At 42.7% G+C, this 22474-nt stretch overlaps 1 protein-coding gene across 3 annotated transcripts in view; it reads right to left on the minus strand.

Moving 5' to 3' along the window:
* Nucleotides 1-2755: 2755 nt before the first annotated feature.
* CADM1 (cell adhesion molecule 1) overlaps nt 2756-22474 on the minus strand; it is a 318582-nt gene continuing 298863 nt past the window's right edge. For 2 of the 3 annotated variants that reach the window (XM_039887957.1, XM_039887955.1), the window contains 2 exons: nt 7307-7438; nt 2756-5284 (listed from right to left, as the gene is read on the minus strand). In XM_039887957.1, coding sequence (XP_039743891.1) covers nt 5166-5284; nt 7307-7438 — 251 coding nt within the window. In that variant the 3' untranslated portion in view covers nt 2756-5165. The remainder of the gene's footprint in view (nt 5285-7306; nt 7439-22474) is intronic. The other variant, XM_039887956.1, reaches the window with a different exon arrangement.

Here is a 22474-nt window from a genome sequence, read left to right on the forward strand (position 1 = left end):
TCCCTTTAAACTACTTGCTCAGTGTCTACTATGTGTCTACTACTGACTTTAACATATTGGTTCCTAAGGTCATTTCGATGATGGCCCAGAGTCCCCCTTTCCCTCTCCTGTACAAGGCCAGGACATCCAAGTGCTTCCTTTGGAAATAGTTCCAAACAATACATGTGTGGCTGTGGTGACAAATTTCACTCTGAAGGAATTTGGCTGCCAGCTATTCATGACTAAGGGCCATATACTTGGCATTCTGGCAAAAAGGTATGATTAGTCTTGGGCAGAATTTTATAATAAAAAAAATGCCTTTGCTTAGGCAGAGTCTTTCTGCCTGTAGCATGGTGACTGCATGGTTGCTTTAAGGTTCTGGATGACAGAATCAAAGGGACATTTCTCCATGGAGTAAGTCCACAGCAGTACAAGAATTACATTTCAGGTAGACAGAGGACAGTGAAAGATTGCACCAATTAACATCCGCATATCACCTCGGGGGTCCGGTTGATGTATTTGGAGAATGCAAGCAGGCCAAACATTGGAAAACTCTCCAAAGGAAATGAGGTCCATTTCCCCTCCCATACCAAATGAAGGCCCAGGCAACTTATCAACTCCTGCTATTTGGACTGCTACCAGGTGCTTTCTCATTTGCATACCCTGTGGAACTCCAAGGCAAACGAGCAGCCAGTCGCCACTTCACGTCTGCCTCAGTTCAACGAACTTCTTGCTTCCCTTTTCTGTAGGTTATGGCCAAAACTGGCACCTCGTGCTTCAGACAAGCGGAGAGGGTTGGGGACAATAAACATACTGTGTGCCACGTGGCCTGGATTAACTATACTAACGAAGGGTGAGGAAATGGGTCATTAAACATTCTACGGCAAGCTTTAGGAGAGTGTGATGTGTCCACATGCCTGAGGTTTCACAGCTAATAAGTGGTGGAGCGGAAACTGGAACCCTGGCAGCCTCCCTTAGCATGCTCTTGATCTCTACCGTCTAGCACCTGCAGCAGACTTTTTACACAGCTATGATCAACTGGAGCTGCCCGCTGCTCCCTGCCCTCTGGCAGAGGCTGGGAGAGGCCCCTGAAATCCTGACACCTCTGCCTGGACTTTGAGAACAGCCATAAGACTGATCCCCCACCCTCCACACATCTGATTTCGCTTTATTCTTTTCGCACAAGTCAGAGGGCTGGCTGGGCTCACTGCCATCAGTACCTGTGATTCACATTCTTCGTCCACTAAATCATCCTCTGAGATTCAGCTGGGGTCCCAGTTCCTCCAGAAAGCTGACTCCCCACTCTTCACTGATTTCCCTTCTCCAAGCAATTCCCACAGCACCGTGTGGGCTCCTTCAACTGTGTTGGGTGGAGCCCCATCCCCACATCCCGGACCGAGGACCATTTCATGTTTTCATGTGGATGAAACCGATGCCCTGGTTAGCCTCCAGGGACTTTACCCTTCTCTGTATTTCTCACGATGCTGGCTATACAGTGCTCAATAACTGTGCATCTGATCAGCTGATTTTTATAGAGACAGGCAAGAGACCAGGCGGGGATGAAAGAGACTGAAATGGGATACACGGCCTTCGGCTTTTCCGGAGCTTACCTTTTCTCCCACTGCTGAGCTTTCCCCCTTTCCCTGCCCAAGAGAGAAAAGGGGAAACTCAACCACAGCCGGGTGAGTGGTGGGGAACGGGCACTTTGGAGCTGCTCAAATATTATCTGCACATTTGTAAGATCAGTCACCAGGAAGGGCGGTCATTGCTAAGTCGGCCTGCAAGGCAAGGAGGATGACGACAGACTGAGTCCCAGCAGCCTGAACAGGAACTGGCAACTATCTTCCATAGGAGGCCAAGCCAGTCTTCCGCAGGGCGTCTTCTTTTAAAGGAGAGAGAACTTGAAATGAAGAGGGCGGAATGAATTGTTAAGACACGAAATCCCAAAGTAAGAGACAGGTGGAGCAGCCAACACAGGAAAGTTGGTGTGAGGGTGGTGCGTGAAAAGAGGGGGAAGAGAGGGAAGGAGGCGGGAGCCGAATCCACAGCAGGGGCCTGTCCCCGGCTGGCCCGCCGCTGCATCGCGCACACCTGCACAGAGCGCTGAGTCGACGCTGCCAAAGCACCTGGGCCACCTGGCCCCTGAGGGGGGAGAAGAGAACAAGGAAAGGAAGGATGAGTGGAGGAAGAGAAATTGGATCAAAGAAACCCAGCCGGCAGCATTTCTTGGCAGGCACTGCCTTGTGCTCTGTGCTCGCGGCCTGAGGGGGGGCGTTCCGTGGGCGGGGCCTGAGGAGGAAGCCGGGCCAGGGCCCATCTCTTCTCTCGCGCCGAGGCGTCCAGTACAAAGTCCATAATGAGATTAAAGGATCACTTTGTAACATTAATTTTTTTATTAAGAAGACAGATATTTTATAGTACTTCTTTTTTTCTTTTTCTTTTTTGTAAAAATGGTATACATGAACCAATACAAAATGCGAATGGGAACATGTGGATATGGAGCTTCTTACACCGTAACATTGTTCATGTACACCTCAAAAACAGAACTGGCCTAAAGGGAAAAATAAGACGTAGGTGTGACTAAAGAACAAGCTTATTTGGCATCAATTGTACATCCTTCATTATTTTATATTCCTTTAAAAAACACAAAAAACAAGTTTGTTCTTTCTTCACTCAAAAAAGTGATCAACCTGTACAAAGTAATACTCAACAATACATTTCAAACAGTGCACTGTATACTTAAGAAAAAAATACATAAACCAATATACAACTAAAATTCATAAATTCCTGTTTTTGCTTTGTTTTATTATTATTTTTTTCCAATGTGTGGGGCCTACACTTTGCAATCTACCTGAGACGGAAAACACCAATCGAAACACATGAACCTGAGACATGTCAACATTGTAAGCCATAAAAGTTACATCAGGAACACTGCACTACTGTACACTTTTCAAAACAGAAAGATGGGAGGTCCCAAAAATGAGATGCCAATTCTGTGAGCGATGGTAGGTTTTTTGTTTTTTTATTTTCCTAAAAAGCACAACTGAAAAAAACCTTTCAACAACATGCTAAATGGTTCTCACCCTTTGATATGTATATACTATGGTAAGAATGGGTGCTAAGGGCTCGGAATAGAGCTGCACATTATAAAATCCATTGAGAAAAAGGGATGTTCGTTGTGGCTTTTTGTCTTGGTTAAGTGCCTAGGGATAGGAGAGGGGAAAACAAAATGCTGCTCGATATGGATTTTCTTTTACATACCAGTCCGTTCCCAAAAGGCCCCCATATTGCAACGGTTCTATCAAAGGTTAAAATAAAGACAAGAAAAATAAACACGCTTTCAAATAACAAAGAGTTGACACTTTTTTCCCCTTAAATAAATCAGCGTAAGTTTTCCACATAATGTAACAATAGTAAAAATGCACCTTGCAAAATCCAAAATTACTCACTGAAAATGTTATATAATATATATTTATATATATATATATATAGATCTATCTTTTTCGATGCCATCTTTCCATAGGGACTGGAATCTGGAGTCTGGAGCCTTACCAAAACACATGGTAAGTTTTTAGTTTTGTCCTTCAGGACTACTTCTAGATTTCCTAGATGTTTCAGTGAAAATCCCCACATTTCTTTAAAAAAAATGTAAATGGTAAGTTGACTCCTCTACCTTCTCCCGAGGCTCCCCATCTAAGATATGTTCAAGGTAACTTATTTTAGTAACTATGTACTATGGCTGCCATCATGCGAGGATCTGTAATTTTTTGGCAGATGGTTCTTAAGGCTGAGGAAAGAGGCCAAGGCTAGTGTATGAAAGGTAAAAAGATAAAAACACTCACATTTGAGTTTTGATTAAGTAACTGAAAACCCCTACATGCTGTTTTTCCACCTCTGCTCTGACCTTTTGAGAACTGAGATCGACAGCAGACCAGTGTGAGAACAATACTGGCCCTTCTTTTGTACCTCCTGCCTTTGTCAAGCCAAATCTGAAGGAATGAAAGGTTCACACGGATTCGAGTTGGAAATCCCAGCATGACAAATATCTGTAATATACAGTACATGCAGGCCACATCCTACTGCCTTCCTAACTAAGCACAAAGGAAAAAAAAACCCTGTCCCATTCAGTCATTCGCACACCGCACGGACTTGCTTTTTCCTACAAATTAGTGAGAAGTAAGGCCGATTGGGAAAGGTGGATGGAATCATTTGGAACAGAAATAACCAGAGCAGAACTATCTTTCCCCCCTCCCTACTTCCCCTCCTGTGGCAACTCAAATTTGTCCACTTATATAAAAGGAACAGCCCTCACTGTCAGGTCCGTTTAGGGCATTGAGAAAGGAGGCCGCCTTCCACCCCAAAGCTTTCTGGACAGTGTGGGATATCTATACTGAGCCGTCTACAGATACAGAATTAAAGACAGATTCAATCTCATTGTGACACACCTCACTTGCAGATAACCCTGTACAGTAATGTAGTTCCACAGCAAACAGAACATTTTCTGAATCACAGTCTAAGTTTCTAGTCTTCACTGCTCTAAGTATTGGAAACATGGGCAGCAGCGAAGAGTTCTCATTGTTTGTTCACCCAAATCTTTACGACAACAGAGAAGAATGCATTATGGATACACTAAATTCTGAACTATGAAATCTAAACTGTGCTGGTTCTCCTTTTATGAAACTGAATTTTGAACAGAAAGCAGTTACTTCGATAAGAAACAGAAAAGTAAAAACAATAGCAAAATAAGGGAGAAAAGATTCTAAGGAATCCCAGCAGGCAAATGCCAAAATGAGAGATTTTGGAAAAAATCCAAAAATTTTTGGGAAAAAACAAATGCGCACAAAGGGGGAGGGGGAATAAAAAGGAACACAACAAACAAAAAACAAGGCACAGAATTTTCTGCAATCTATCCAAACTAAATCCAAGCATCCAAGTTTGACTTGGTAGGAAGAAATAAAAATTCGAAAATCAAACAAACAAACAAAAAAGAGGTGTCAAACAGCAGAGTGTACTTTTCAAAGAACATTTTTTTGTTTTTTACACAGCAAATCCCAAGCCTCCCCAGTCTCGCACCTTTCCACCCATTCATAAAAAAACACACGAATTTCTCGCAAGTTCCAATATCACTGTCTCTTTATCATCTAAATAGGGCCAGTTGGACACCTCATTGAAACAAAAAGGCTGATCTAGATGAAGTACTCTTTCTTTTCTTCGGAGTTGTTCTGTCCTCCTTCTGCATTGATTATAGCTGTGTCTGCGTCTGCTGCGTCATCGGCTCCTTTGGCTTCATGAGTGAAGTATGTACCTGAAAGATGAAGGGGTAAAGCACCGTGACTGTCTGATGGCCTCTGTGTAAAGTGGTACAGAGATGGCAACTTGCTTTATAGCCATCATCAGCCGAAGTGGTGTGCAGGCAGCAGAGGGGAAAAAACAATTGGAAGAAGAGAGCGAGGTGGGTGAGACAAATGGGGATCCGGGGGTTCCAAAGGCACCACTCCAACTGAACCGCTGCGATATAATTCAGCAAATGAGACATTAGAGCAGTGATTATGACCAGAGGATGTCAGCAGAGGAAGACGTGAGTGGGAGCTAAAAATGCAGAAAGCTGGAGAGCTGCTGACTAACATGTAAACAGTAAACACCCAGGACCAATGACCAGATATGTGCACATACATGGTTAAAGACCAAAGCAAGAAGGAGCAATTAGCCAATAAATGAATTAGGGCCCTGATGATGCTCTATTGTCATCTCATATCATTTGAACCCTTATCTCCTGTCTTCACGAATCATTATTGCCTACCTGTACATAGGTGAGAATGTGCTCGAACTTGTACAAGTATGTTTGATTTTCTTTTGCCTTCCTTGTCAGAGTGGGATTCCAGGTCGAGAAACGATTTGACATTATGACAGCTATAATCAAGGATGGGGATCTGCCTTAAGCAACAAGTGTTTTCTCTCTCATAGCGTAACTCTGACCAGACCCAGATTCACGGATTTGCTAATTGGCACAGCCACTTTATAATGACAATAGACAGAAGGGTACAAAATTGGTGACACTCTCATCACCAAGTCCTAACGGTTTACATAAAGAAAGACAAGGACTGCACCTCAGTAGGATATATAGGTAGAGCTTACACTGCCTATCATAATCAAATAACCCTCCTCTTACATACTGTATTTTTGAAGACTTAGGTAAAAAAAGGATGATACATTTGTTGTGTTTTCAGGTTTTCAGAGTGACAAACCTGAGAAGGCGGAAGCCGTTTAAAGTTTCCCTCCAGTAGCCCTCTTTTCTCTGTAGAGTGACACATCTTCCCCCTTCCCTTGGCTCTCCACAGCTGCTGCACAGGCTTCTGCCCTGCTATCTGGCCTTACCTTCCTGGCTCTGTCACGCTCAGCCCCGAGAGGCTGGGAGTTCTCTGCCAAACAGACTGTCTCCTGGATATGGGCAGAGGGTGAAGCACACATAGCGCTGAGGGTCCCAAACGGTTTTACGCTCGAGACTGTTACTTCGGATCTTAAAGGAGGTTGTCAAGTACCTTGGACTTCCATTGCTGTGCTCAAGGGACCGCCCCCAAACCCGGTTCTACAATCGAGCAGTACGCAAACATCTAGAGTTCATACTATAGGAAGCCCCGCAAGCTCACTGCACAGCGCTTGAGAAAAACAACTGAGAAAGACAAGGGCTGACAAAGAAAAGGAAGAATAAATTACCCAGAGGGGAGAAGAGGATCAGAGCAGCATGGGGCAGAGAGGAGAAGCATTGGAAAAGATGATTGCCCATCCAGATCGCACAGTTGATAAGTGTGTGATTAATGGCAATTTAAATCAATTGCACTGATAATTTTAAAAATACATATTTATGTGGCTTTTAAGGCACATCAAACCAAGGAAGTGTTCCAGCCGCTGTGACCAGCTTACCTGGAGTTCGGGGCCAGGGAGCAGGGCTAGTTCACCTGCTTCGCAGAAAGCAGTAGGTTATGGGTGGGCTCTTTCTGTGTTTATCGTTTTGGGGTTCACGCCACCCCTTGCACACCAGCCTCTACTTTGCAATTTTTATTCTAGCCCCAATTATGGATTGTAGAATAACGACTCTATAAAGCTTTATATTTAGAGAAAATCCAAATCAAGGAGTGCTACTCATCAACCCTCAGAGTCCTAATCAGCAGCTGCTAAAATTTTTTCTTCCTCTCCCAGTTTCAGGAATCAAAGAGACTATGCGGCCACATAAACCATAAATTGCCTATCAAAGACAACCTTGTAAAGTCCCCGAATGCAGAGGCTGTGGTGACACGAGGCCTCCTGCCTGCCAAAGGACCTTGCTTACCTTTATGTCTGGCAAAATAGCGCCCCAGAATGATGAGCAAGCACAGCATGGCGAACACCACCACGGCCACGACGCCGCCAATCACGGCATGATCCACTGCCCTTATCGAACCTTCTTCACCTGCTCGAGAATCTGTTGAGATCAGAAGAGGAATAGGGATGTAGAGCTCATTATGAGACACCAGAAGCCCTGGCGAAACTGCCTCCAGGGTCAGAGGGCACCTTCTTTTTTAATGGAGGAGTCAGAGAGAACAATCTAGAGATGGATCGAGTTACACCGAGGGAACGGACTGACCTGTCCAGTGCTGAATTGATCCTTGCTCCCCACAAGGCAATTTCGTTATAAGCAGCATAGGAGCACTAATGCATGTGGAACAAGCTTAGGGAACAGGGAGGGAAGAAATAGGGTCCATCCCGTCCTGACTGGTCTTAGTATTCACTCTATGTGTATCCGGTTGCAGATCCTATTAAGGATGACGACCTAATTATTTAAGGGCGCTTGGAATGGTACCTTCAGGCAGTTAACAGGAACTGCGGAGGGGAGGCAAGATGCCCAGTGACTTATTTCTATAGATGCCCCGTGACTTACTCCCTGCTAGGCATATGCATAGGAAAAGTAAGGAGCTCCAAAGCCACAGCTGCCTAGAGATAAAACAAGGATTATGAGACTAAAGACAAGTGACATGCTTGCTACATTTAGGATGTATGAGGGAGTAAGCCTCAATCTAAAACCTAAAAACCTATTTCAAAAAAGACAGCAAGGAATGATTGTCCATCGCCACTGACGATTTTTCTTTTATTTATTTAACACTTCACAATGCAATTAATTTTCCTTTATAAGCATCACTCCCTCAGGATGTCTTCTTCCGACTGAGGAATGACATGTTTGGCTGGGGAACACTCCAAAATGAACCCAGAATGAGCTATGGCGATGCGGAATGGATGTATGGCAGTGTAAACAATTTTAATTTAGGACCGTGGCTACATCACCCCTTGCTGAAATCCTAATGGCACCCGGGATTTATAATGTAGTAAAAAACAATTATTCTCCCGTTGATTAATACATTAACATTTTGGAGTGGAAGCTAAACCATTGTCTTTTTTTTTTTTTTTTTTTATTGAGTCAAGTACGACACCTCCATTAAAATGATTTACTAGCTGTACCTTACAATTTAAGCACAGCAGCAACAGAAACGGTAAAAATCTTTTAACTTTACATGATTTGTGAAGTCATATGTGAAGGATTTACCATTTAAATCTTTCAGTACAAGAAGCACATGGCCTATAAATCTGTCCCCCTTGCAGTTGCTGGACGCCTAAGAGAAATGCATTTCACCAGGAAGACTGAGAGTGCAAATTCAAGTCAATTTTTAAGAAAGATTTATCTCTGTCTCTCTCCAAAGAACAGAGCAAATCTCTGAAGCCTCCACCTCTAATAATATTTGAAGTTTATCGATCAAGTGTACAGATCCGTGACAGCTAAAGGTAATGGTGCTCTTTTGAGCCGAAACCTGATACAACGCTTTCAGCAGGAGGGCGTGATTTACACTTTCTATCGATATTTCCAATTCTGCTCTGAGATTAACTACTGAAGGATGTGGGGAAACAACTCGTGACTGAGGGGTCCATGGAAAGCGCTTTAATTGAAAGAGTTTAAATTTAAAAACGAAGTATTTAAAGTGTTTCATTAAGTTACCTTCGAAAGGACTACAAAAAAACCCCCAAATCCAAACCCAAACAGAAATGCCAAATCATATGCAGCAGCAGGTCGCCCAGGACTACAGGATGATGGGAGTTTAATTGGAGAATGGAGATGGGTTGGAGGCAGAGTGCACTGCAGCCAATTAGCCCACTCCGTGATGTGCGAGCCCCTCCAGCAACATGTCTAATAAGCTCGACTTGAAACGTGGTGGAGAGGAATCTCCCTCCTCGGCCGAAAGTGGTGCCTATTGCAGATGCAATAGCCTCAGTGTCTTGAAAGTCATTTCAACAAGCAGAACTCAGCCATGGAAACTTTTTATTCCTTTAAGAGACAACAGAGCTTGTTGAAGGGGAACACTCCCCTTGGGGTGCCCCTGGACATGGGGTATGTGCTGGAGGATAGTGTTTTACACACTGGAGACTCTCACTCCAACTGCACTGATTCAAAATTGCTCACAGGGAGACAAAAGTAACAGAAAAGCCAGCCGGTTGTGTTTCTAGGGAGCTGTCAAAATGAGGGGTCTTGTCGGAATGAGAATTAACTAATCTCCAATTGCCATGAGCTTCAGACCTATTGAAAAATAAGGGTGTTTCAACTACCTCTATGTCTTAGAATCGGGCGAGGAAAACAAAGCGACATTAGCCATTGAGGTATAAGAGGCAAGAGGTAAAGACGGGTCCAGTCCCGGAAAGACTGAGAGAAGAGAGCTTTGAGAAGCTGTCTCAGGCAGAGGCCTAACCCCTTTGGAGAAAGAACTCTCGTGTCTACCGTTAAGACTGCCTCCTCCATGCCTAGGCACAGGAAACATTCTAGAAGCCCGTGTGTGTGTGTGTGTGTGTGGTGATGACAGAGAGAGAGAGAGAGAGAGAGAGAGAGAGAGAGAGAGGGAAGCTCTGTGATAAAGAAACACAAACAAAAAAACCTTACAAGGCTGTATCTGTGGGATTAATTTCTCTAGCTAAAACCATTCATTTGATCTTTGCTCCCCATGAACTTCAGAGCTACAGATGCTCAGTGCCATTTTTCCCCCTGCACTTTGCCCACATTAAATGCCTGGATTCTAGTTATTTTCCCCTACATACTTTAAATACTTATTTACAAGGGTAACCTCTCCAGCTACCTTCTGTACTCACTTTGATCAGAAAGTTTACTACCACCAGTTAATCACTGAGACATGTTTCCTGCCTTCAATTACTGCAGATGGACACAGAAGGTAAGTGTTTAATTTACAGGGAACATTGCAGGTTGCAAGCTTCTCTCCGCCTCTTCCCACCCCCACCCCACCCCCGGGTTTACTGCTGGAGGTATTGATAGAGTTGTGCTGTTTCACCAGCGCCTGTCAGGTCTGGCGTCCCCTCTGAAGAGCAGTGCTATTTCTGGACTCTTCTCACTCCTTCCTTTTGTTTCCATGTGCGGGATGGGGTTGGGAGAGTCTTTACGGTGCTATTTATTGGCCCAAGGTGGTGAGTGGAACAGGGTGAAAGCTGGTTACCTATTACTAGACAAGTGCCTGCAGCTGTGGGCTGGTGCCTCACTCATGGTATGAAGGATCAGCACAAGCTGTTACTCAAAGAGGCACTGGGCTACCGGAGCAGAAGGAAAACTGGAACCTGAAGGAAATATCAACCACCGAAAGGGGCATGGCTCTGACAAAGGCCGTCAGCTAGCTGCTTGGCCTTTCCTATTCTGGCCATAAAGCAAGAGCTCTGGCCGGTTCCCTGAAAAATTACTTTTAAGTGAAAAACTTGGGAATGTCTACGACTTCTGCCATCAACCAAAGATCCTGCTCCTGTTGGGGTGCAGATCCTTTCACTCAGGCCCCAGGAACTTCTCTGTCTTTCCTGGGGACATCTCCAAATTTCTGTCTCCTTTGTTCAGTAGGGCAGAGAAGGAAACCAACGAGCAACCACCAGCTTCAACTGCCACCAGCTTCAACACTGAAAGATAAACATGCCTGCTCCTGAGGTAATGTTCTCTTGTTTTCTAACAGACTACAATTTTTCCTCACACTTAGCAACAGGTGTAAGAATGTTCCTATTTCTGGGACTAAAATTTGCTCCATCATCCTGAAGAGCAGAGCCATATGTCTGGTTGGTGTATGCCTACGGCGTAATGGTTATTCCAACCTTGAGGAACCAAGCATGTTTGGGTGACACCTTCCGATTGCATTGAAGAATTCCAAGTCGTTTCACATGTCACCTCAGGTAACTCGGGCCTAGTCATTCCATGAGTCTGAGTTTTAGGTGCACTTTGCAAATGCTGGAAGTGTTCATGACAACTCATACTTGTGGCACGATCCTTCTTGCCTGTACTGTTCCATCCTGCAGTCATGTCTATGGCTCTGAGTGCGACACGAGTCTCTTTAAGGACAGATCAATCATGAACTGTTTAGTATTCGTGAGTTAGCATTCCTTTTGGCAAAAAGCTGGAACAACTTGGCTCTAGGTAAGCGCTTTCAAGCTGCTTGCAGAATATTAAGTTGGCTACTATAGCATGGGTCACAGCTTCAACCTCCTGGGTTCACGTTAGCATCTTAGAAACTGCAAGGACAAAAATATTTCAAAGAAACTCCCAAGAGTGATGCCCCAAACTGCTCGGATTTCTTTACCTCAGGTCAGGTGACCTGGCTTGATCCATTCCTCCTGGGTGCTGTAGAGGGGGAGTTCTAAAGGCAGTAGTTCCCTAGGACCTGACAAGAAAAGTGATGGCTAGTGGAATGTCAGTCTCGCCCTCCCCTAGGGGACTCCTCTTTCTCTACTTGCTTTCACTCCTCAGATTACTTGCCAGAGTCATCCTTAATGCAGCCCTCCACGGTTGCGCTGCCTGTGTTAAAAGAGGGCTCTGCAACAAATCCCAGTTTCTACGGCTACTTTACCACCTGGCATGGAATGCGTAACATAAACTGCCAGGCGAATGCCTTAATCACGGATCTGTGATAAGCCTAGAAGGCTCTGCTGCCAAAAGCAGGGATCCATGGAGAGCCAGTACATCCTAGACCAGCTCCTGGCAAATAGGGACTCTGGCAGGAAGTCACTGAGCAGAACGCTCTCTGCAACTGCAGCCTGCCCATCTTGTAGCCAGGTCGCACGGTCTGAGGATGACCTTTTTGCCAAAGGGACACCAAGTTTTCTACCTCTGAGGAGCTGAACTGCGATACATGTACAGTAAAATAGACAGCACAGGGCATGACTACCCTGATTGGCCTTCCTTCACATTTCAAAACATCCCTGGCTCATTTAAAGACTTGAGGAGAGCCAGACGCTCACCTTAAATGCTCCTATCTATTCTCTTCAAAGGTTATAAATGACCTTAGGTCCTACTTAAAAGCGAGTAACATGGGGAGTTTCTAATATCGGTCCTACTTCTTGTATTGGGCAATACAGATGTTCCACCATCAGTATTTCCTCATCTATGGATGACTGAAGAAAAGTTTCTGCAACAGTTCTGTCGCTTGGTTTGGGTCTTGTCTTTTTCCTGGGCTGAAGTCTTGCTGGACATGTCAGTTTAATTAAAACTCTTAGGGTCGGAGCTTATAATGGAAATGCTGCCTCCAGCTGCGTAGGGCTGTAGGGATTAGTCTATCTCATAAGCAGCTTAATGACCATGATGTCATTTGCTACTTCTTGCTAGGAAGAAAGAAAAAGCCTGACAGTGGATTTTCCAAATCTGAGGCAAAAACAAAATCTGACCTCGAAGACAAAGCAAAACAACCCAAAAAGCCTGGCACCCTCTGAATAATGTCGCTACTCATTCTCACCACCTACTGTAGCTCCCGTCATGGCAACAAAAATAACTGTGCACTTTAAAAAGCACAACTTTATTACTGAAGGGGAACAAACTGAATGGCATGCGCTGACAAAACGCCACATTATTTGCTAATCCTAATATGTTATTCTTCTTTAAGATTTGCTTTTCTCAGCACCAATTCAATTATAGATGCTACAAATCCTTCTGACATTTAATTCCCTCTTGTCAGAGAGTAGTAAATGTATACAGTACATGCACAGCTTTCCCATTAAGATGTTAATATATATTGGAGCACACTAGCCTCTATGCAGCATAACCTTTCTTTTCTGTCTTCTTAGAAAGTGGAAGGGAAGGAATAATGTAAGGCAAGAAAATCATGAACACCCCTATGCAGCATCCCAGGCATCTAGTGCTACCCTTCAGCTGCATTTCACTCTAGCAATGTAACTGCGGCTACGCTAACATTTCGAAGGAACTATGTTAAGCTGCTCGAAAAAAAAAAAAGGCAGTCATCATCATCATCGTGCCACCCGGAGCTCAGTGTGCGTTCATTTAAATTAGAAGTACTGCACACAGGCTTTGGCCGTACATCGTCACTGCTCAGTGATCTAGACTCAGGGCTCTCTTAGGCTGTTACTGCCTACCTCAGCCTCCGGAAATAGGCCTGAACACGAGATGCAGGAAGAGTTAGGGTCTCACCTCCTGCGGGGTCCACTGGAAAGTGCACTGGACTCGCCATGAGATCTGGGGTAGAAGCTGGGCTTCACCACTATCCTCTGTGACTTCAGGCAGGTCAGTTTGCTACTCTAAGCCACTGAGCACAATCATACATTTCACAGGGTCGTTTTGTGAGGTCAACGTGTTGCTGACTATGAAAGTGTCTCCCTGGCTCAGGGCTTGGCATATCATAGGTATTCTGTAAGTGTGTGCCAAATTTAAATGTTATATTAAAGTCCAAGGAGAACTTCATTTTGGTTCTTATCACCGACTCAAGGCAAATACTTATCAGCTCGTTGGGTTAGGTAAGGGTTGTACTGCACACTCAGCATTTGTTCTCAGATAGTGAGGTGCCTCATAAACACTTGCTGAGTTGAAGTCACCAAGCTCTCTCCATTTATGCAGACTGGCACGATGTGACTGATGGCCTACCTGTGTGTGCTCAAGGCTATGGGCCTGGCAGCTGAAGGCCACCTAGTCCAAGTTATGTTCAGGTGTACCATCTTGAGTATCAGGATATGAGATACTTGTCAGCTAAATATACAAACGTTTGTTTGTTTAAATGCTGATTTTTCTCCCTTCCCAAGCAACTTCATTTAGTTAATTTAACCAACAGTGCAAATGACTTGATGCAACAAGATGCAATCCTCCCTAGACATTTAGCATTACCAGAGAGACCACAAGGCATCCTCAGGAGTCCTCGGTCTCATGACAATAAGGGCTTAGAAGTGTGATGTCTTTTCCATTTTAAGCACCAGGAAGGCACTAAGAATGGCACTGGAGTTTTCCTTAAAGGAGTATGCACCTGATAAGAGGACAGAGTTGTAAAGTATTTCCAAGCACACATTTCCCACTAGAATCTCTCTCTGGAGGAAGACGCTTCAGTGGACCTCAGGCGTTTGGGGGTGTGAAGATGAATTAATGAATATGGTGAAGTCACCCCAAAGCAGTGTCCAATCTGTAGAACTGGAATTCACATTTTGCCTTGTGGCCTGCCAACTTTTTAATTTGGAGGAAAACTTCCTATTTGAGGTATCCTTCCTCCCCATGGGATAAACAGCAGCATGTTGGATTATGGGAAGATCAGCAATACAATGAAGTTCAGTCACATCACGAGAAAGTCACAGACAAGCTGGCATGGATTTGTCAGTCCACTGCCTTGTACTAAATAAAATTTTAAAATAAGAGAATCTTCAGGTTTAACCTTCTGCAACCCAACACTTTCTCATGGCATTTAGAACCATCTCAGTGGGAAACTCATCCCATAATTTAGGACAGTCACAGGGACAATGGAACTGAAAACATTTAAGCAAAATTTAAGGTCTTCTCTGAAAGGGAAAGAGCTTGATTTAATGCTGGAAGAGATCTATCCAGGTCAGCGAGCACGTAGCTACGCCTGATGGGCTGCGGAGAACCAGACTTCCCTTCCTCATTCCCGGCGTGCACAGGCTGCACTGGAAAGGGTCCAATTGGAAAAGGAGTCCCAAGACCCCAGAGCAAAGGAAGTACAGATTTCACAGGGGGAAAATAACCACTTTAAATCAAAGTCTCTATTTCCCATAGAGGCAGGAAGACCCAAATGTTCAAATTCTGGCTGTCTCTTGACTAAATCATTTAACCTCTGGCGCCCCAGTTTCCTCATTTGTAAACGGAGACTAACAACCTTCCTTAACAGTTTCACGAAAACCTTCCCAGGGCTGGCTCATCCTCATCCATTGGTCTTCCTGTCCCAATGGCTCCCCTGGAGAGCTTTTCTAAAACAGCCTCCACCTCTTCCCAGCCCCAGTCACTCACTCTCACTTAACCCAGTTCTGTTTCGTTCCCAGCATTTGTGCCTGTCTGACATTATCTTGTGTTTTGAGCCTGTCTCCTCCACTCCACTAGAACGTAATTACCCAAGAGCAGGGGCCCGGCCCGGAACGTCTTGTTCACTGCTCATCCCTGGTGTCCAGCCCAGAGCCCAGCCCGTAGGAGGAGCTCAAACAACTGTGCTGAGTGAATGAAGATCAAATAAGATCATTAATATGTGAGAAAAGGCTTTCTAAGCTATCAGTACTACATAAATATGAGTTAAATACCACATTTTACATTTATGGGCCATACCTTGAATGGCTCTATACAGCACACCTGGTTTTTGTTGTTTTATCATCATCATCATTATTACTGTCTCACCACAAAGAAACAGACTATTTGCCAAATCTGGGCCACATGTTAGGCGGGAGCTAGTTAAGAGTCCTTCAAAGTGCTATGTCTACTGACAGTTACTCACACAGACTGAGGACACGATAGCCAGATGGTCATATATCCCACCCCGGAATGGATCATCTGGAGCCAAAGACCCTGAAGTGCTTCCATTATCTAAATTCAGGCTATATTTTTGAGCCTACGTTTCCTTTGTAATCCATTTAGGGAACTAGAGTTGGCTCACCTGGATTCCTCCTTAACACCTGGCATGGATTATCAAAGCCATTTAGAATTTGCCCTCACCCATACTTTCCTGTGGATTACGAGGGAGACATTGTAGGATTTTTCCAGATCACTTTCTTGTTTGTAAGGCAAGAGTCGAAAATACATTTTGGGGAAGCATGACAGCTCTGGAATTTCTTGTCCGTGCCTTTGATTCAAAAACAGAAGCCTGATGAATTGCTTTGATTGTGCTGGAGGGCCATTCTCTGGCACACGGTATATTTACCACCGAACTCCACTAAACAGTCCCCAAGGCCCTTTCATTGCCGAGGCAGTTGGAGACAATTTTAAAAAGTTTTAAAATAAAATAGAAGGATAAATATGCTTAAAGCTATTCTATTCCACATGGGTGGCAATAACCACCAGCTGTCACCAAAAACAGCAGATGTAATTGATAAAACAATTCAAAACTCTTGTGGATCCATCATCAATAAAGTTAACACCCAAAAAGTAAATGAAAGGGTTCAAAGTCGAACTAGATAAGCTCCCCAGGTCTGCCAATAACTAAATCACTGAACTACACACAAGCATAATTTTTTAATGCAGATTAAAGAGGAGGATCAGCTGGGTAACTTGCTTTGCTGGGTGAGGATAGAGCACCATATGTTGCTTATGAAATTGTCATTAGCAGAGGTAGCAGTGGTGAGTGGGGGACGTGGGGGAGGTGGGGGAAATGGGGGCGAGTAGAAGACAGACTATCATTATTCTGAAGGAAATGCAGAATATAACATTTATCCATAATAAGGATGAAATTTCCACCCAGATGGGAGCGGGGAATGAATGGTAATATTATTCATTACCACAGTTTAGCATTAAATGTGCAACACCTACTCTAATTTATTGATGGACTGTTTAAGACGGGTGTTAACCTGTTTGTCTTGTATTATAATTGAATTCAGTCTCTAGGCTACAGAAATTTGAGAAGTTCATCCTTTCTCAATCAATATGCTCCCCTTCAGTGACCCATTTCAAGACAGCTTCATAAAAAATAACGTATTTTGTTTTAATAAATTTAAACACTATGACAGCTGCTCAATTTTTATTGGTTGTTTTTTTTTCCTTTCAGATGTCTCTGCTGCCGAGCGAAGTCAAGCTCACAATCAATAGTAATTGATTAATCAGCATCCCCTTTGAACAAAGGTGCTAATCAGTTTTTGATTAGTTCATCAAACCAGATGCAAAGGCAGCTTGGCCCCAGCCTGATAGATCATCAGTGTTCTACATGACTTATGGTTCCAGAACAATATATGACTGCCCCGTTCCTGGAGGGAGTGGGGGTGGGGGACAATGTAATTATTAATTTAACCGAATTATGATGAATACAAACAGTTGTTAAGTTTATTGCTCCTGACTTGTGGGTAATTGATAGAACTGCGGCAAGGCCATATCTGACTTGGTGCAGAGCTGAGAGTATTTCTTAATTGATGATGCTGGGGGCAAGGGGCGGAGGGCTGATTTTGTCCCATTTTCCTAAGGAGGAGAAAAATTATGCAAATCTGAATGATCCTTGCCTGGCTAGTATGCCAAGTGGGATCAGGGTCAATGAGAACTCTGTCTTTTCTTAGGATCCTTGAGAAGATCCAATTGCCCGGGTCACTGTGTCGGAGAGTGGTTTATTTTGGGTCAGGATCAGAACTGAGTAGAGACTACTTATGCCTGGCATTGCATTCTATGCAGGGAGGACTCATCTACTCTTATTTTTAAAGAAAATTGGGCTAATGTTTTTGGAACTTCTCCAAATATACCACAAAAAAGAGGCAAAAATGAAACACTTTCTTGACGGACGGGCTAATTTCTAATCTTCTATTTATTGATGTAAATTCATTGGGACTTGGAATTCATTTATTAATCTAAGCTCGATTGAGTGCTTACTATGGGACGGCAGTGAATAAAACCAATAGGGCCTCCCGGAGCTTTCACTCTGTGGGAAAACGCAACAGCTAAGCTCGAACTGGGAACATGCTGCATAACAGAAAATAAAGGCATCCCTGAGGTTCGGCAGAAGCACTCAGGAGGCAATAAAGCTACTGCACTGGAAAGACTGGGTGGTACTATCTGACTCTTTCACTGGGTAAGACCTGTAGTTAACACTGCACCTCAACAACCAACTATTCATGAGAGCTGCAGTGAAATCTCTTCAAGAAGGGGCACCATGGAACCTCCTTCCTTCCAACAGACTGGAGTAAGCACCTATAGTCCTTCCTACACCTTGGTTTCTCAATACAGTGACGAGGAGGGGGCCTTCCTTACTGACTTATTAAGTGACTGATCAAAACGTTTAAGAAGCTGTAACTGGTTGACAGTGAAGTCCTACAACATCATGGGAGCTCATATAATTGTTCAGCTCTGACCATTTCAGATCCCCTCCCTCTTTAGGATATGCTTCTTATTCTGGATTAGTAACACCTAAATCCTGGAATCAAGCATGAAACCTACTTTTGCAAGAGCTCAGTGGGCTGTGAAAAAGGTCTGAGGTGGATAATTAGTTTACACCATGGTGTGTGACAAAACAATTGCCCTCCCCCTCCTTCTTGCCCCTCCCTACCCCCTGCTTCTAAGATTACTATGACATGGCTTTTCTAGTCTACTTTACAGAGGTAAATGGTCAACATGAGTTTTTGTCTTAAAGATCTCGTCTCATAATCCAACATCCTTAAACTGCTTTTTAATGCAACAAAATTTCTCTTGAACCTTTGTGTATCTAGAACATAAAAGTTCTTTTTAGTACAATCCCAAAGACGACCTGACCTCCACTGCATTAATAGCACGAGCCCCCATCTGAACTACACATGCCGCTACCACAGGGAAGGGAGGTGGGTGGGAGGAAGAAAGTGTTAATAAAAATTTATTTTTCTTTAGTCTCAAAATCCACAATTGCTAATTGATTGCTTGACAAACCAAATGGCCATTTCATAGAAGTGGACAGAGCACCCACAGGTTGGACACTGCTGCGCCTTACCTAATGACTAGCCCTTACCTGCGAGGTCCTCACTGTCCAGTTCTTCTGCGGAATTGGGCAACTGAGTAAGGCCTTACAAGTAAAAACAAATCGTTTTTCTTTCCATTCCTCAAGGGACATAAACAAAACACTTAAGAACTGAGGATGAATTTCTTAAAAACATGAGCCAAATCTCTTGCTATCGCTCTCTTTTTTGGATAGCTCGAATGTATTAATATGTAAGTACATTTCTCCAATCATTTAATTTTGTTACTGATACACAATCGAGGCAGAAAGATTCCTCAGTCTCCACTTTCAAAGCACATGAAACATGAAGGTGAATGTTTAAAATCACTCATTCATAACAGCATGCAAAAAAGAAAAATAAAGCCTGATTGTTAGCTGTTGATGCTCTGATATATCTCTTAAATACAAATATATTTAGATGTTACATACTGATGTATGTAAGTTTTATTTCACATTTAACTGTAAATTGAAATCCTTTGCCAATACTGACAAATATAGTTCATGATCAATTTATGATGCTCTTGGATCACTTGTTTCAAAATGGTATAGCATCTGCTAACTGCAGATTGCAGGTTATGCCTTCATCAGAAAATGTGATTTGCAAAACGATTTTTTAAAAAGGAAAAATGTAAAAAATCAGAGGAATTCCTGAAGAACAAAACCCTCAAAGCTGAAAAAGCAGTTAGGTCAGGAGATAATCAAATGGGGGCTTGACATGCCTATATTCCAGTCACCACCAACGTTGGCCAGCTATGATGGCTATCAGCTAAGCTCTGATTTGAATTAAAAGAGGTGAAGAGGAAAGTAGATAAACAGTCGGGGGGCTCAGTTAGGAAATGGCTTCCACTTCCTCATGCTTTATTTGCAGGCGGATCTTTTAATAGAGTTTATTAACCACCACAAAAAGTTGGACAGTCAAGGAGGCCTTTACTGTTCTTCCCTATTCTTCCTGAAGTCCTGTCTGATTGCTCCTGGTTCTCTAAATCGCATGATTTGCTGATACTTCTCTAACGGGATTTGTCACTTTTGACGATGTTTATGGACCTATTAAACTGCAAGGTCCTTGAAGAGAGAGGAACGCCTTATTTATTTTTTCAGCTTTCCCTTTTCTTATAGCCAGGCACAAAGTATATGCGCTGTACAGATTTGTTGAATTAATGATTTGCAAGTAACACTCAGTGAACTATCAACCAGAGCATAAAAGCAACCAGAACAAATGCTCTGGAAACAAGCAATGTCAAACCGGGTACTATTGAAAAAAAAAAAAACCAAATTAATAGAAATACTCATGTAGAAATGGTCAGTAAAAGCTTGGATTTTATAAGTTGTTTTATAAAGAAGTAGTCACATCATCAGCTCTTGAAGAATTTCCATCAAGACCCCTGGGTGCCAATATTCATTCAAGGGTTGGTGTCAATTAAAAACAGGAGGATTTCAAGTCCATAGATGTTCTCAGACTATAGATTTAGGTAACTAAAGGGAAAGCAGTGAGTAATGCAATAAATTCATACAGGTAACTGAGTAGGGATGCTATACATTTTTTTTTTCTGAAATCTGATTGGTTCAAAGTGTTCCTCTTTCTAATTGGTTCTAGCCATTGTATAAAGACAGATGAATACAATTATTTGAATAATTGTTATAAATGGGCAACATAAAGTACTTCTCTGTAGTTAATCATGAATTTGCAGTTCTCTGAAGGCTAATCCCTCACTTCTATGTGGCCCAATGAATATCAAAGCATTCTACATACGTGCTTGGCGCTCACTGAACCATATTAAACAAGGATGTTTCAAGTAGGCAGCTTTGCTGCTCAACGCTTGTTTCCTTGGAGAGGGCATTAGAAAGCTAATTTTAAAAAATAAAGACAAATATGTTTATGAAATATCATTGACATGCAAAGTTTCCCATTAAAAAGCAACAGACAGTTGATATACACCTCATTAAAGATGAAACTGTCATTTTTAATGGCATAAACTTTAAAATATACCAAGTCATCTGGAATCTGCTGCTCAGATTACATCTGAAAGTAGGAAGCCATTTGGATTAGTGGCGTTAGTATTTGCACTACTATTGTATTTTATAAATGCATAGTGTTCCACCATAGTTGGATCATTACTGAATAAATATAATTAGCAAGAGTTTACTGAAGCACTGAGTGTACAAATGATGACATGCAAAATTTACCTCCTAAAATGGCTTTGATTTACGTAGTTTTCCTCCACGTTAAAAATTATACACCTCTCATTTTCTCAAAGAAGACAAAGATGCATTTTATGAAGCAGAGAATAGTCTTCAAAAGGAATTTTTCCAATATAACAATAGGTGAGAAGCCACTTGGTTTTTTTCTTTAAACTTTCATATCATCCATTAAAGCTCTTTCGTCACTTCTGATTAAAATGTACTCAACCAAATTCTTTAAACTTTGCTAAACAAATGGAAGTTTACTTGCGGACCATATGGGAATCTTAAGAGAAATTAATAAAGTCCTAAGATACAAACACGATAATTTAATATATACACTACAATGATCTCTTCTGTGGAGCTGTGTATTTAGCTTCTTCATGGTGCTATAATGTTCTACACACAGCCTAAGCCTCCTCAAATAGTGCTTCTGCAGTTGTTACTCTTCCTTTGAAACAGAAATCGCTGTCTTCTAAAAGTGACATGATTTTAAACCAGTTAAGAAAAACCTCACAAATTAGAAATAGTATGAAATCCTAGATACATTTAAATCAACTCAAGGTCAAGGTCAAGTAAAATTTGAATGTTCTTTGGTTCATCAGAGTTTCTTTTTTCTTAAGAGAATTTCAAAAGAGAATGATTCGACAAAACCTCTAGGAAACAAAAACTTAGCCCACTGGTCCTAGTACCCTTCCCATCAAGAAAAGATAGGCGATGGTCTCTCTCTTACCTAAACGGCATACATCTGATCACTTGGCCGTATTATGAAAACTGTTACTTCCATCACCAGTCATAGAGATTTCAGACGCCCCCGGTAGTTTTAATCTAAAAGCTCAGTCATCCTGTTCTTCCTGCTTTGTCAGCTTTTGTGGAGAGTTTTTCCCTTCTTCCCATTAGCAGAAATTTGGTTCACGCCGTTAAACAGTAGCACATTGTTTCCAAACTGCATATCAAGGCTGAAATGCAATCTTCAGGTCCTGCAGCCATTCATAAACCTCTTTAGCTTTGTTCTTGAGCAGAACATACAATGTCTGCAGAGTGCCTTGACTGAATGACAGCCTTTGAATGCCATTGTTGTGTACTCATACAGAGAGATGTGCATAAAGGTACATACACAGATGGTGGACATAGAGGTTGTAATAATGCGCACTGCTGGCTATTTTTCTTTAAAATGGGCTTCAGAATTTCCCCACAATTTAATAGAAAATTAGATAAGAATTTCATGTACTTTTAAAATTCTAGCATGGCTTGCACTACTTATAAGTCAGGGAAAGAGAGATCCATTGAGGTAGTTACCTAAGGACAATGGACTAGGGTATAAACATGTATCTAGCACAAGCCAAACATTTTGAAACCGAAAGTGAAAGTGAAAAATTATCCTAGAGGGGTTC

The sequence above is a fragment of the Pteropus medius genome, unplaced genomic scaffold (genome assembly GCF_902729225.1).
Source record: "Pteropus medius unplaced genomic scaffold, Ma_sr-lr_union100, whole genome shotgun sequence".
Taxonomy (NCBI): Eukaryota; Metazoa; Chordata; class Mammalia; order Chiroptera; family Pteropodidae; genus Pteropus; species Pteropus medius.